Genomic DNA, 12,718 nt, shown 5'->3' on the forward strand with positions numbered 1-12,718 from the left:
GATTAATTCAACAAGGTCCTAGCCCAGGGTGTTACTACCTTCCTGTATCTTGACACTTTTTCCCTACACGGTGGGATCGTCCAGTGCGGCGAATGGGAAGAAACGCCCAACCCAGCCATCATCTCGAACACGGTCCCAAGTCTCTGACCCGAACTGAAGGCTCCTCCCCTACCCATCCCTACCGTCTTGATCCACCCTCCGACGGGACCAAGCCGCTGCGATAAGGGATTATCGCAGTTCGCACATTAACAACGCAATGGACCACACCACCACCGCCGCGGTTGACGGCGGCGACGGTGCCGCCGAAGGTTTAATGAATATGACGAACGCAGCCTCGCCGAAATCAGCCTCGCAGCACGAGCACCATCTCGTCTACCATCGCCAGCAACCACTACCACCACCGTTTCCCCACCGACGCACCTCGTCCGGCGCAAATTTCCTCTCCAAGCTTCCCTTCATGCGCTCCCACTCAGATGGGAAGCAGCAGCAACCTCACGAGGCCATCGAAGACGCATCGCGCTCCCCGCCGACATCGATGTCGACCATTACGCAGCAGCAGCAGCAACAGCAGCAAAAATCGCGACGGAGAAAGGGCTCTCTTAGAAAGGTGGCCTTGCTGGGGAGGGGCGCGCAAAGGGAGCGCAAAGAAGCGAGGCAGCTCACCATTGACACATCACACACCGTCTCCCGCGTTATGGATGGCGCCTTCGCCCGATCGCACACGACTCCCGAGCATGACCCGCTCGGGCTTAACATCTCGGACCTGACACCGCGGCCTTCGATGGAGGGGTATGCTAGCAGATCGAGCGTCGCGGAATCCTCTCTACCAACGTCGACGAGTCTGCCGCAACCTACCGATACAGAATCGGTCATCACAAGCCCCACGATATCCTACACCTCCACGACAGACGAAGACGACGTATTGCACATACCAAACCACATCCCATCACCGTTGCGTCCAGACTTATCTCTGTCGTCGGGGTCTGATTCATACTTCGGGAACCGCTCAAGGCGGCGGTCTCTGCTGCAAGCCAAGTCACCGCTCTCGTACAGCGGGCTCTCTACGACCCCGTTACCGCCTAATGACGCTGAATGGGACTACTCGGAAACGGAGTGGTGGGGCTGGGTCGTTCTGATCGTAACGTGGATCGTCTTCGTCGTGGGTATGGGCTCGGTTCTGGGAATTTGGAGCTGGGCATGGGACGTCGGGACGACGCCGTACGCCCCCCCGGAGCTTGAGGACGATCCGACGCTGCCCATCGTGGGGTACTACCCGGCTCTCATCATCCTCACCTGTATCATGGCCTGGGTGTGGGTTATCGTGGCATGGGTGGGCATGAAGTACTTCCGCCATGCTAAGATCAGTGGGGAGTGAGGAATTGTTATTTTCACAATTCGTTTGGGTGTTCTCTTGATGCTCTTATATACTATTTTATTTCTTTAGGAGGGTGGGGGCGCAATTCGTCATGTCTGAAACGGTCAGACTTGGCCCAACGACCGACGCGGCTATGATTGAGTGTTTGGGCGTTTGACATATGGGATAAAGGAGCTTCAAAGCAAGCGAGCGTGCTTGGCTCTTATTTTCTCTGGGGGGAAACCCCCACCTCTTCTCACTTGTGCTTACCGGGCTTGTGGGAAAAGCTAGCGTCACGGGAGTTCAACAACAGAGGCTTCAACGCCCTAAGTGGGCTATCAGCCATCGTCGTGCCCAAGTGCGGTAGTTGTTAGCGTAGACATCATCCAACTCTTGAGATCCTGCTCCAGTGATCTAAAGACAGGCCTACAAGGCCCCGGTACCAACAATGGACCGCCAGGTGACAACCTGAGGGTCGAGATTCCACCGTGATGGTCATGAGACCTTGACGCTGTTCCCGCTCCGATGACACTAGGCAGACAGGACTGTGCTCAGACGGCGGGGGACGATCATCGACACGTCCACGGTTGTGCTTGGAAGACCATGAGGGTGGGATCCATCGCCTGCGCGTAATCATCAAGGGGGTCGGGCTGGGTCGTGTTGCGCAAAGAAAGACGGGCCCACAGGCCGCATCGTTCGCAAATGATCTCGGCGGGAATGTGGTTGATTAGAACCCCTATCCCCCCCCTTTCCCTCGAGATAATTGATAATTGACTGTGATGCTGCTTGGGCACGCAAAATGTAGTGATGGGTTGAACAGCCCCCGGTACACGTAGAAAGAGCTAGGCTGGTGTCGTGATCTCTTATGACATATGCATCAACACGGACCCCCAAGAGCATCTTGAGGCTGGATTGAGTTGGAGCCACCACCTACAGCTAGCTCGGAGCTCACTGACTTTCCAGGGTTGGGCCGACAGCGCACGTGTGGAAGCGTGTTGCCCAGTCGATTATACGCAGTCCGCGTTCAACTCGGGCGAACGCATGGAACGAGAGAGAGCACCTTCGAGAGGCCGAAGACGTAAGAGAACACAAGTACGGAGGCTAGATAAGTCCATCTTGAGACATGCCATCTGAAACAACCTTGTTGGTGGCACAGCAGCCGCCGACCAGTGACCGCAGCATGTTCTCGGGGCCAGGCTGGGTCGACAAGAAGACATTCTCGGCTAGAGCTTGACGGCCGGCATGTGGAGCATCTAAGTAAGCGGACCGCGTGCATGATATGATGCACAGTAGCTAGTACAGTGATACAGTAGTAGCTGGTCTCAACCAAGTGGTCTAGTGCGCTGGCACGTTGGCACACCACGACTGGCCGCGAGATGGGGCTCCACATACTTAGTACGCCAGTGTCAGACGTATCACGATGCACCTGGATGGCCAAAGCTGAGGGGACAGAAAAGAGGTTGACTCCGTGAGAAGTCACGGGAACTGCAGCCGGAAGATGGTCCAGGAGAAGGGAAGCGGACATGGCCCTCGGACCCTTGAGAAATTTGGAGAGGTGCGAATGGGATCTTGGCGACGGTGGCGGCACACCCGATCCAGGCCCACTGAGTGGAGGCCAGAAGGGCCAAGTGGGAGGGGGCGAACGGGCTCTGCATGTCGTTTTAAGCGCTTGTGAAAATTGAGATGGCAGAGGCGGCAAGGAAAAGGGAGAAAGTGGACAGGGCCCGCACGGCCAATCAGCAGAGCCCCAGCCCCCATTGCCAGTCACCTCACATTTATTGGCAAGCGTCTTCGCAACGTGCGCCATTTGTATACCTGGATGACTTGCGCATCTTGCGCGAATCGAACAGGGTAGTAGGTACGTGTGTTGGTTGACTGGATTTGGCGGCAAGCGTTGGTTCGATCAAAACAACGCCTCGTCGCGTTTGAGGCTTCTCCCAGTAGACTCGTTAGCCGCCCGGGCATTTGTAGGAGGAGCCTACGAGGAGAGACAAAAACAAAGAAGAAAGAGAACAGGACAAAGGGCTCAGTATGCATGGACCCAGCGGCAGCGGCAGCGGCAGAGCGCCTAACATGCTTCGATTGCATGGGTCGAGGGGGCAGGCCAGCGGGCGGGAGGGCGGGCTGCGAGCAACCCAAGGTCGAAAGGAATTGATGTTGTCCACATACGTACGGTACGACCGGACTTGCAATACACATGCTAACCGGGCGGTTGCGCTGCGCTTGCATTGTATCCGTACGTTCAATGCATCTCTTTAGTTCCGGGAGACCAGCCAATCTTGGCAGATGGCTCGGAGAGGTTCCGCCAAAGGGACCAGGGCTGATGTGATCAAAGGTGACCAAGACGGCTGATGTGGAGAACATGATCGAACAGTTGAAGCCCATGGTATTGCCTTTTGGTCTATTTTCTTCTTCTTATTCTTCCCGCAACAGAAGATGCTTCGATGACGTTGTCTGTAGGAGGTTGATGAACAATCGACAACAGGATAGATATCTGGGTAGGTACTCTGTAAGGTACAGTCTTTTCGGTGAAGCGATACGTACCCGGATAGGAAATTGAAAGATGGAATTAAGCTGAGTGGGTCCTGTGGTTGTCCCTGCCTGAGTGCCTGTGCGCAAATGTGAGGTGAAGATGGAGAAGATTGATACATGGTATGCAGGTGTCCGTGTGGTGAGGTCCGACACTCACACAGAATCCTCACAGATCCACGACATTGTCAGTGGCAGCATGCAGCGAGGCCCCGTACCTAGACAGACACAGCTGGCGGCCCATTACGAAGACGGCGCCTCGAGGAATGCGCAAACAAGGCCGTTGGATCTGGGACAAGCGCCGGTTGCTGACGATTGCTAAAGAAAGACATCGGCGCCCCAATTTAACCGGCTTCCACTGGAGCATTCCAGTTCGACTCTGCAAACGCCCACGGCCACGGGGGGAAAGAGGGAGCAACTGCCGACGTAAGGGATGAAGATATGCAGATGACATTGTTCGACTGATGGTCCCTTTCCAAAGCAGATAATGGCAAACATACGATCTGGGGGAAGAAGGCGAGGGAAAGGAAGAAGGGAAGAAGGAATAGAGTGATAGGGTGAGAGTCCCGTCTGAGGTTTTGAAGACGGGAATATCCTTGCATCCCGCCAATGAGGCGCAAATTGCAGTCATACCACCGTGTTGCACAACGAACCTAGGTAGGTCGAACGTGTCAATACCTTGGTGGGACGCCGTGTCTTTACCCAGCATCAGCAAGAGGTAACCTGACGTAGGCAAGGCTGCCTGCTGGGTGGGTAACCTCGTTGATCGCAAGCGTTATTGGCCTGCCCTGCCTTGAGGTGCCACAAGCCTTCTACATAGTAATAGCGACGGGCCAACTTGGTCTCAGCAAGGGCACGGGATCTCTCGACGACACACGCAATACACTGTAATTCATGCAGTTGCGTGCAAGCTCGCTTTTCCCAAGGCCAGCCGCCAATATCGCATCTTGCTGGGTTGGCCACTTGGTTCCCTATGCTTCTGGATCCTCCATGAGTGTTCCATGAATCCCATCAGCTGTTTTGGATTGCGCTGGTGTGGCCGTGTCTTGATCTTTCCTCTGCCCAGCCTCTCAATGCGGGCAAAAATCCTTGCAATGCGTCGCAATTGGCACAGACAGCTCGCGAAGCTACGCAGGCAGAAATTCTGTGCGATCCATCCGTCGCCGCTTCGGTGGAGACTTGGTACGAATACAGACAAACACCACGCGTATCTGGAGGAACAGGTGCCTACCTCCCTGGAATGTCCAACTTGTCGAGAGCGCAGCATTTGTCCCGAAGCGACGACATCAGAGGACAGGACACGGCATGGACGATGATGGGCGCTAGAAGCCGCCGCAAATGGCTTGTTGACATTGGAGTCGTGATTCTCAAAGGTGACATTAACAAGGGATCCCGAGTCGTTTCAAGGGGACAAAGAGAATGTGTGCAAATAAAGCGGGCAAAGGCAAGGTGCCTGAAGAAGGGGGGGCGCCGCAGTGGCGGCGGCGGCGGCGTGTCCCAGGCACCTGGAAAAGAGAGGGTCAAAAGACGGTGAAGGGTTGTAGGAGGAGTGGAAAAGGGAACCACAGCTAACTGTGACGGAACATGCGATTCTGGAGTAAAGCGCGCTTTCTCCATCGCTGTAGTGTGTGTCCCGGCGGGAAAGGCCAAGAGTCCAAAACGAGAATGCAAGACAGGGCCGAATGCGGCCGAGTAGCGGGTGTGAAATTGAGGGCTGGCGGAGCGGCGTGGTCGGTACCTGGTGGCTTCCCCTAATGCCTTTCGCTTGCAAGATATGGCCACCATTGAACGCTTGCTTCCACCGCAAATACCTCTGGAGCGAAGTAGTGCATGCTTCAGGGATTCGAGAGGAAGATTCCAAGATTCCAGCGATTTTCGGAGGTTGAATTTTGGGCCATACTCCGGCGACACAACTGGTAAATGCATCTCCTGCTCTGTTCTTGCTGTGATGTAAGGTGATGCCGCGTCAACTTGTTGACATGATCGGGCTTTGCCCGACAGGACCGAGACGAAATGACCAACATGTAAATGCATTATCGACCGTAAACAGGTAGGTATGTCAGTAGGTAAGCTGCAGCGGTATAGGACATGGAGAAATTTTTGGGCAATAACAGTGGAAAAGAGAAGAATGACATGACGGGCAAATACAAAGAATGAAATTTATCTAACGACGATTGGGCTGTCTTCGTCGGGCCCAGTCCTAAGCAGCAGTCGCGGTTCGCTTCAGCAAGATTTACTGTCCATCATTCGTCTTTCACACCGGTCTACCCAAGGGGGGGGGGTGATAAGAGGAAAGCAAGATTGGCCTACCGCCGGTGATGGCCTCTGGATCCTGGCTACTACGAGGCGTAGCGGCCCTTCGAAGGCCCCCAAGAGGTAGTGATCCAGCCCGCTGTGATGCACCAATCCTTCCGTTACTTCCTCTCAACAGCCTGCGCATCCAGATGCGCTGTACTGTCCTGTGTGGGTTGTGCCCAAGCCCTGTGATGTTTGCCTACCTACCTAGGTACCTTACCCAGGTAGGTAGGTACCCAACACCCGCCCCCCTAGGCAGGTAGGTCAACCGGGCTGCACCGCTGGCGGCGACCACTGCACAAATTCTCGCGTGCGCACAGTAGTACGTGCAGACCTGGTGCATCCATCTTCATCGTCTGCTTCTGCCTCTCCTCCTCTTTCCCCCCTTCCCAACCTCCTCGCCATTTTTCTCCTCTCTCTTTCTCGCTCGTCTATCCTGATTGTCTTCTAATCTGTGCGTCAAGCGTCCGTCTGCACTCGTCTTGACGCTGTCATTGCATGCCAGCATTCGCTTGCGTACATTTCGGCCGCCTTGTCTTCCAGTTGTCTCTCGGATCAGACCTTGGCGCTCGCTGCCCACTGGGCCAGTTCACCGCACTCCTCCGAGTCACGCTTCCGGGTGTCGGTCCTGAAACACTAAAGAGTACAAGACCATACCATCAAATCACCCGCCGCCCTCGACCGTCTTTCTACCTTAGTGTCTACTCCTCCATCCACACACCCTTCATCACCCCCTTCTGCACTTTTTCTTCCTACACAACACCTACAGCCATCTCCTCTCGCTTCCACTTTCTCCATCAACCCGACAAGAGCGTTTCGTTTCCTCTCACGACCGCAACGAAAGAAAATCACAGTGCTTCACAACGTCCTCGGCTACGCAACCAACCCCTCGTGCTGTACGAAACTAGTATCGAATCAAGACGAGTTCGCTCACACACGATCCGATCCAAGCCAACCCATCTCTCAAACACACACATACACACACATTCACACACAACCTATTATCGCTACACTCGAGCCAACTCAACCCAAGGCCAACTCTCACTTCCCTCTTTCTCCTCTCTGGCACATTGTCGTGCATCTCTCGATTTCATCGAGACCGATACAACAAGCACACCCGTCAACCCCGTCAAAGGGGCCACACAAGCTGGAAGGGATTCATTACTCTCGTACCTTCCCTCGGCTGCACTGCCTGGCCCCATTCGACTCGAACCAGAACTAGACCGAACCTCACGTTGATCGCCTTCCAAGATGAGAGAAGTCAACTTCAGCATCCCCAACGTCAACAAGGCGTCGGTCGGCATTACGACCGCCCTTTACGATCGACGAGCTCTCGACTGTACATCCACTCTTCCTCTCATTAACTCTCTCAACCATCTCGCCTACCTCACCACCTCATCCGCTCGCATCCGTGACATCCTTACCGTCGATGGCGGCATCGAGCGCTTGGTGTGCATTCTGAAACGCGGCCGCAGCAAGGACATGATGGATATGTGGAAGTGGAACTTGGCCTTCCAGTGCGTCGTCAACATTGGTGTTAGGGGCACCGAAAATGTTCGCACCCGCGTCGTCGAGGCTGACATGGTCCCCGTCATCGCTACCATTCTCGACAACTACATAAAGGTCACGGAGAAGTGCAGAGATAAATCCGACGATAAGAGCAAGGATCATCACCACCGTCACAGGAGCCACGAGCACCGCAGTGTTCACAAGGCTCCTTCCTTCACCAACAGATCCAGCCGTGTTGAGGTCGACCAGAGAGCCTCTCGCCGCCAGGCACCCCCTCCATCCATCGACGTTTCCGCAACCTATGCCGGGTCCTCGTCGTCCAGCTCTGCAGTCGACCAGCAGACTACTGAGTTCACACCCACGCCACCCCAGTACCCGTCCGCGTCCTCGACTGAGCGACCTGCCCTCCCAGCTCACCGACATCACCATCATCACCACCACCATTACCGTGCTACCGAGGCCCGTCATGCTGTGCCATCTCCACCTCGTCAGACGGTCCAACCGCTTGCACCGGCTGTGCCTGCTGCGGAAACCATGGAGGGCTTCGTTCGGCCTGTCCGCGATGTTGATCGCCTTGCGTCAATGATAAATTTTGGCAACGCGAACTTGACCTCGCAGCCGTCCTCACCCACAACCCCCTTGCCGCCGCCCCAGATGCGTTCTCCCACCGTTCGACCCACCTCTGGGCTCGCACCAACTAGCCGATCCCGGCGCCGTCCTTCCATCCGACACCAGAACTCCACCGTCGACTCGGACGATTTGGTTGGCGACGATGCGCCCTCTGACGAATCTCCGGATGCGGAGATGTCGGGAACTGGTAATGAGGCCGCTGTCAACATTCAAGATATTACCATGGAGGAAGGGGATAGCATGCTTGCTGGCTCCACGACTATGGATCTGAATACTCCTACCGTGTCAGAGACTCAGGATACCGGAACCTTCAACATAACGCACCGCGGCCCCGTTGAGACGAGCAACAATGCCGCCACGACTCCCGCTCCTGTGCCGCCCATCGGTCTTTCGCCAAACCGTCCCGCTATGGTTACTCCACCTCAGCCAGCCATCCCCAACGCCAGCGTTCCCCGATATCTGCTCGATCGGCAGTTTGTTCCCAACGCCCAGATGCTTGCTGCTATGCCTCGTGAAGAGGACGTTTTGATGTCTCTCCAGTTGCTTGCGTACGTCTCCAAGTACTGCGGCCTGCGGTCTTACTTTCAGAAGAGTCACCTCGTTCCCCGGCTCAAAATCGGCAAGGAACTTAATTTTTTGGACGGTGAGAACGCCGCCACAGATGTTGAAGAAGAAGAACTGGAGGACGAGTACTTGCTTCCCGACGACTTCAACATATTCCCTCTCGTGGAAAAGTTCACAGTCCGACACCACAGTACGGATATGCAGTACTGGGCTGGCGTCGTCATGAGAAACTTGTGCCGAAAAGACGATACCCGTGGAGGTATCCGACAATGCGCCTACTATCAGTGCGGCAAATGGGAAGAGTTCACCCGACAATTTGCCAAATGCCGCCGTTGCCGCCGCACAAAGTATTGCAGCAAAGAATGCCAAAAGAGCGCGTGGGCTTTTCACCGACACTGGTGTGTCGCCGCAACCCAATGAGAAAACACGGTGTATTGGCATGTTCGATTGTACCTGGAACACGCCTCCTTCCGGCGTAATGTTTATAATACGGATTCTACGCCCCCCCCCCCCCCCCCCCCAAAGAGTGGCACTGCATTGCACAGCACAGCGTTTTTTTGAAATGCATGGCGTTTCTCTCGATACCACTGGTCTTTCAGCAGCATATTCAAGGTTCGGCATTGGGTGCTTGCTATTTATGGTGATGGCACGACTTCTCTTTCTCCCAGGACGATATATCATCAGTTTCTTCTCCACCCTCTTCTCTTCGCACGTTTCACATGACAATCGTCGAAGTCGGGCACGCGACACCACGGATGCCTTTTACTATGTACATTCTCCGAAGCAAGACAAGATGTGAGCCTCGGTCTGTCGATACCTGCTCACTTCGGTCATACCTTGTCAACGCAGCGCACATTCTCTCGAAGCCGACAGCCGGCGCCCTACGGAAGACATTCTTTCTCCGACTCGTCCTATATCTTGGATGTACAGCCTTCCTGGTCTTTGAAAAGCAGATTGGCGGACTACGCAACACCGGGCATGGAAATTATGGATAAGGCGGCAACTTTGGATTAAGGATGGACCACCCGCTTACCTAGGCTCATGGCAGCGAAGGGACTGCCATAGTTGTTTTAGCAAGCCCCCCGTGATACGGATAGCATGCCCCAGAGGGAGAGGGCATAGAAGAACGCTTGAGGAGCGCGTATTCAAGCAGCAAGCGGAGGATGATGTACGTACTGTTATGAGGTTTTACCAGCTATAATGTCAGAATTTATTTATATACTTTTCCAAAAGCCCAGGAGCCATTTGTAGTGCTTTATACGACTATAAAGGGGATGTAGCACTGGCAAGCGCCCGGGCAAGCGCTCATGACGTAGTGTGCCATGTTTTCTTGCGACATAAAAATGATTCAGAGCTGCCGGGGCTAAACTTAAAACTCAGCAACGTCCTGCGGGCGCGCTTGCGCAAAAGTCTGTTACGTGCCATCAATCCAGGCACGATTTGGGACGAATTTGGTTTCGTTCGGGACACCGTGCAGGATTCAACACGCAGTTGGACAACAACAGCAACAACTCCAGAGGGTAAGTGTGTGAAGGTTCGATTAGATATCTCCAGTCAACAGAAAGCAAGCGACTGGTTTCGTTTGGCAGTTACTCAGCCCGAGGGGTATTTGCTCCTCAACTCTTTTGCCCCTTTTTCGTCCTTTCCCCCCCCCCCCCCCCCTCTCTCTCTCTCTCTCTTTTCAGCCCCTGACTCCCTACTCTGCCACACCCGCTCTCGCGCCACTGGCAATCGTTCGTTTAACATAGGTTCCTTATTTATTCGACATGGACTTTCTCCTGTTCTTGCCGGGCCGCTGCTGGGGCTTCTTGCCCACGCCGCCCTTCATACGCTTGGGGTTAAAGGCACTGAGGTCGCCTGAGCTAACAGCATCGCCCGACTTTGCATGGCGCTTCTTGCCGCCGAAGCCGTACTTGTCGTTCTTCTTGGCCCGCTTGGTGTTGACACCACTACCGGAGCGGCCACCGTCGCGTTTTCCGTCGCGCTTGCCGGACGAGTTGGTATGGCTCTTGATCTCGTTGTCGACGCCGACGTCGAACAGGTCAGCCTCGTGGGTGTCAAGGTTCGAAGAACCTTCTTGGCGTTCTAAACGGGTAGTCAGTCAACAGTGTGCTTGTCGGAGAGATGCAAAGGGAGACATGGTCACTTACTCCTCTTGAGCGTCTTGATCTTGTCCAGTGTGTCCTTTTTGGCCTTTTGGCGTTCCTGGAGCTTGGCGACCTGTACCTGCTTGCCAAACTTCTTGAGGTCGCGGAGCTTCCTCGCCTCGGCGGCGGCCTTTTTGGAGCTGGCTTCGTCAATGAGCTTGGCCTTGACCTTTTGCATCTGGCCGTCGTCCTTGATCATCTCGGCAAAGTAGTCGTTGGGGCGCGAGAAGGGCACTTTCTCCTGGATGAGGAGGGAACGGCCCTTGCGCGCCGCCTCGAGCGACTGCGACAGCAGCGCGAGCTCGCGCTGGAGGTCGTCCTGGACGTCGGGAACGGCGTCAGCCGTCGGCTTGGACGAGATGACTGACTGATGCGTCGCGAAGCGCACGGCGGGCGAGGTATCGATGCGGATGCGGTTCAACGAGGTGACGAGGGCCGTCTTGTTATTGATGGTGAGCTTGGTATGCGGGACGACGTCCTCAAGATCCCCCTCGTCAGCGTCGAGGTCCGAGAGCGGCACGTCATCCGCCTCGGGGTCTTCTTCTTCGTCTTCCGAGTCGTCGTCCTTCTCCTCGACTTCTGTCGGCGTCTTCTTGGTAGTCTTGGTCTTCTTGGCCGGGCGCTCAAGCTTCTCTTCCATCTCAACCTCGGAATCGGAGTCGCTGTCTGTGTCGTCCAATGCTTCGATGTCAAGCTGCCGAAGTTAGGCGTCGGTCAGAAGTCACATTTTTGTGATTTCTTCAATCGACAGACATACCTTGTCATCTTCCTCCTCATCTTCATCCTCTTCATCCGAGTCGGCATCCTCGAACTCGGCGTTCAATGTGATTTCACCCTCGACGGAAATTACGGAGGCATCATCGTCCTCATCGTCGTCCATTTCTTCGGCTTCTCCATCGGCGCCTTGGGCTTTAGCCTTCTTCTCCTTCTCCTTGGCGGTTTCGCGGTGCTTCGATTTGATCTTTCTCTGTTCCTTGACTTTACGGAGGTCGATGCCCTTCTCAGCCGCCAATGCCAACTTGAGCTTGGATTTGGTAACCATGTTTTCCCTGTATCTTGAGTGGTTCGAGTAGAACAGAAAAAAAAGACACTGGCGTTGGGGTGGTCGCGAAAAAGTGTGCTGGTTCAAAGACTTGACCGTTTCCTTGACGGCCTGATGCAAGGTGGGGAGCGTCCCAGGAAAAAATGTCGATTGAAAATAATTCTGCCGCTTGAGTGACCCACTCAGGGTGGGCGGTCAGTCTTTAGATGGGCCCGGGCGGTCGGTCGTCTGGATCGCACTGGGGTTTGATACGGTTTAATTGGACACTTACCGATCCCCGAACTTTTTAGTAACATCTACAGACGATTTCTCATCTTCCACTGCACGAGGCTGGTTCCCAAGGACTGACAGAATTCTACGGGTTGTTCTTAGGGCCAAATTAAGATCTCACTCAATGCTCTGTGAGAGAGGAACTAACCGGTGTGGACAGGCAGTTGGAGGTGCCGATCCCCAATGTCTGGATGAATATAATATCCCACATCGTCTTCTTTGGCACATACGACCATACCCACTGGAAAACTCGGGATCCCGTCCGCTCTCCCATAGATAAGCCAGTGAGGGCCGGATCAGTAGTTGGGTCGGTGACGACCAGCGAATACCTGGTGTTGTATGTATTTTTGTTAACAAGTTTTGTAGAATTCAGCTGCT

The 12,718-nt window shown here is 54.7% G+C and overlaps 4 protein-coding genes across 4 annotated transcripts; 2 read left to right on the plus strand and 2 right to left on the minus strand.

The window, feature by feature from the left end:
* Positions 1-256: 256 nt before the first annotated feature.
* CH63R_04470 (uncharacterized protein) lies at positions 257-1,375 on the plus strand (the record flags this gene model as incomplete). Its single annotated transcript, XM_018299445.1, has 1 exon — positions 257-1,375. One exon carries the CDS (start codon positions 257-259, stop codon positions 1,373-1,375), a length of 1,119 nt encoding a protein of 372 aa, XP_018160691.1.
* Positions 1,376-2,455: 1,080 nt separating this feature from the next.
* CH63R_04471 (uncharacterized protein) lies at positions 2,456-3,186 on the minus strand (the record flags this gene model as incomplete). The annotated part of the gene is made up of 3 exons (XM_018299446.1): positions 2,456-2,607; positions 2,747-3,003; positions 3,170-3,186. 3 exons carry the CDS (start codon positions 3,184-3,186, stop codon positions 2,456-2,458), a joined length of 426 nt encoding a protein of 141 aa, XP_018160692.1.
* Positions 3,187-7,429: 4,243 nt separating this feature from the next.
* On the plus strand, positions 7,430-9,301 carry CH63R_04472 (MYND finger; the record flags this gene model as incomplete). Its single annotated transcript, XM_018299447.1, has 1 exon — positions 7,430-9,301. One exon carries the CDS (start codon positions 7,430-7,432, stop codon positions 9,299-9,301), a length of 1,872 nt encoding a protein of 623 aa, XP_018160693.1.
* A 1,333-nt stretch (positions 9,302-10,634) lies between these two features.
* CH63R_04473 (Ebp2p) lies at positions 10,635-12,070 on the minus strand (the record flags this gene model as incomplete). The annotated part of the gene is made up of 3 exons (XM_018299448.1): positions 10,635-10,966; positions 11,032-11,722; positions 11,786-12,070. 3 exons carry the CDS (start codon positions 12,068-12,070, stop codon positions 10,635-10,637), a joined length of 1,308 nt encoding a protein of 435 aa, XP_018160694.1.
* Positions 12,071-12,718: the final 648 nt, after the last annotated feature.

This window comes from Colletotrichum higginsianum, chromosome 3 (assembly GCF_001672515.1).
Source record: "Colletotrichum higginsianum IMI 349063 chromosome 3, whole genome shotgun sequence".
NCBI lineage: Eukaryota > Fungi > Ascomycota > Sordariomycetes > Glomerellales > Glomerellaceae > Colletotrichum > Colletotrichum higginsianum.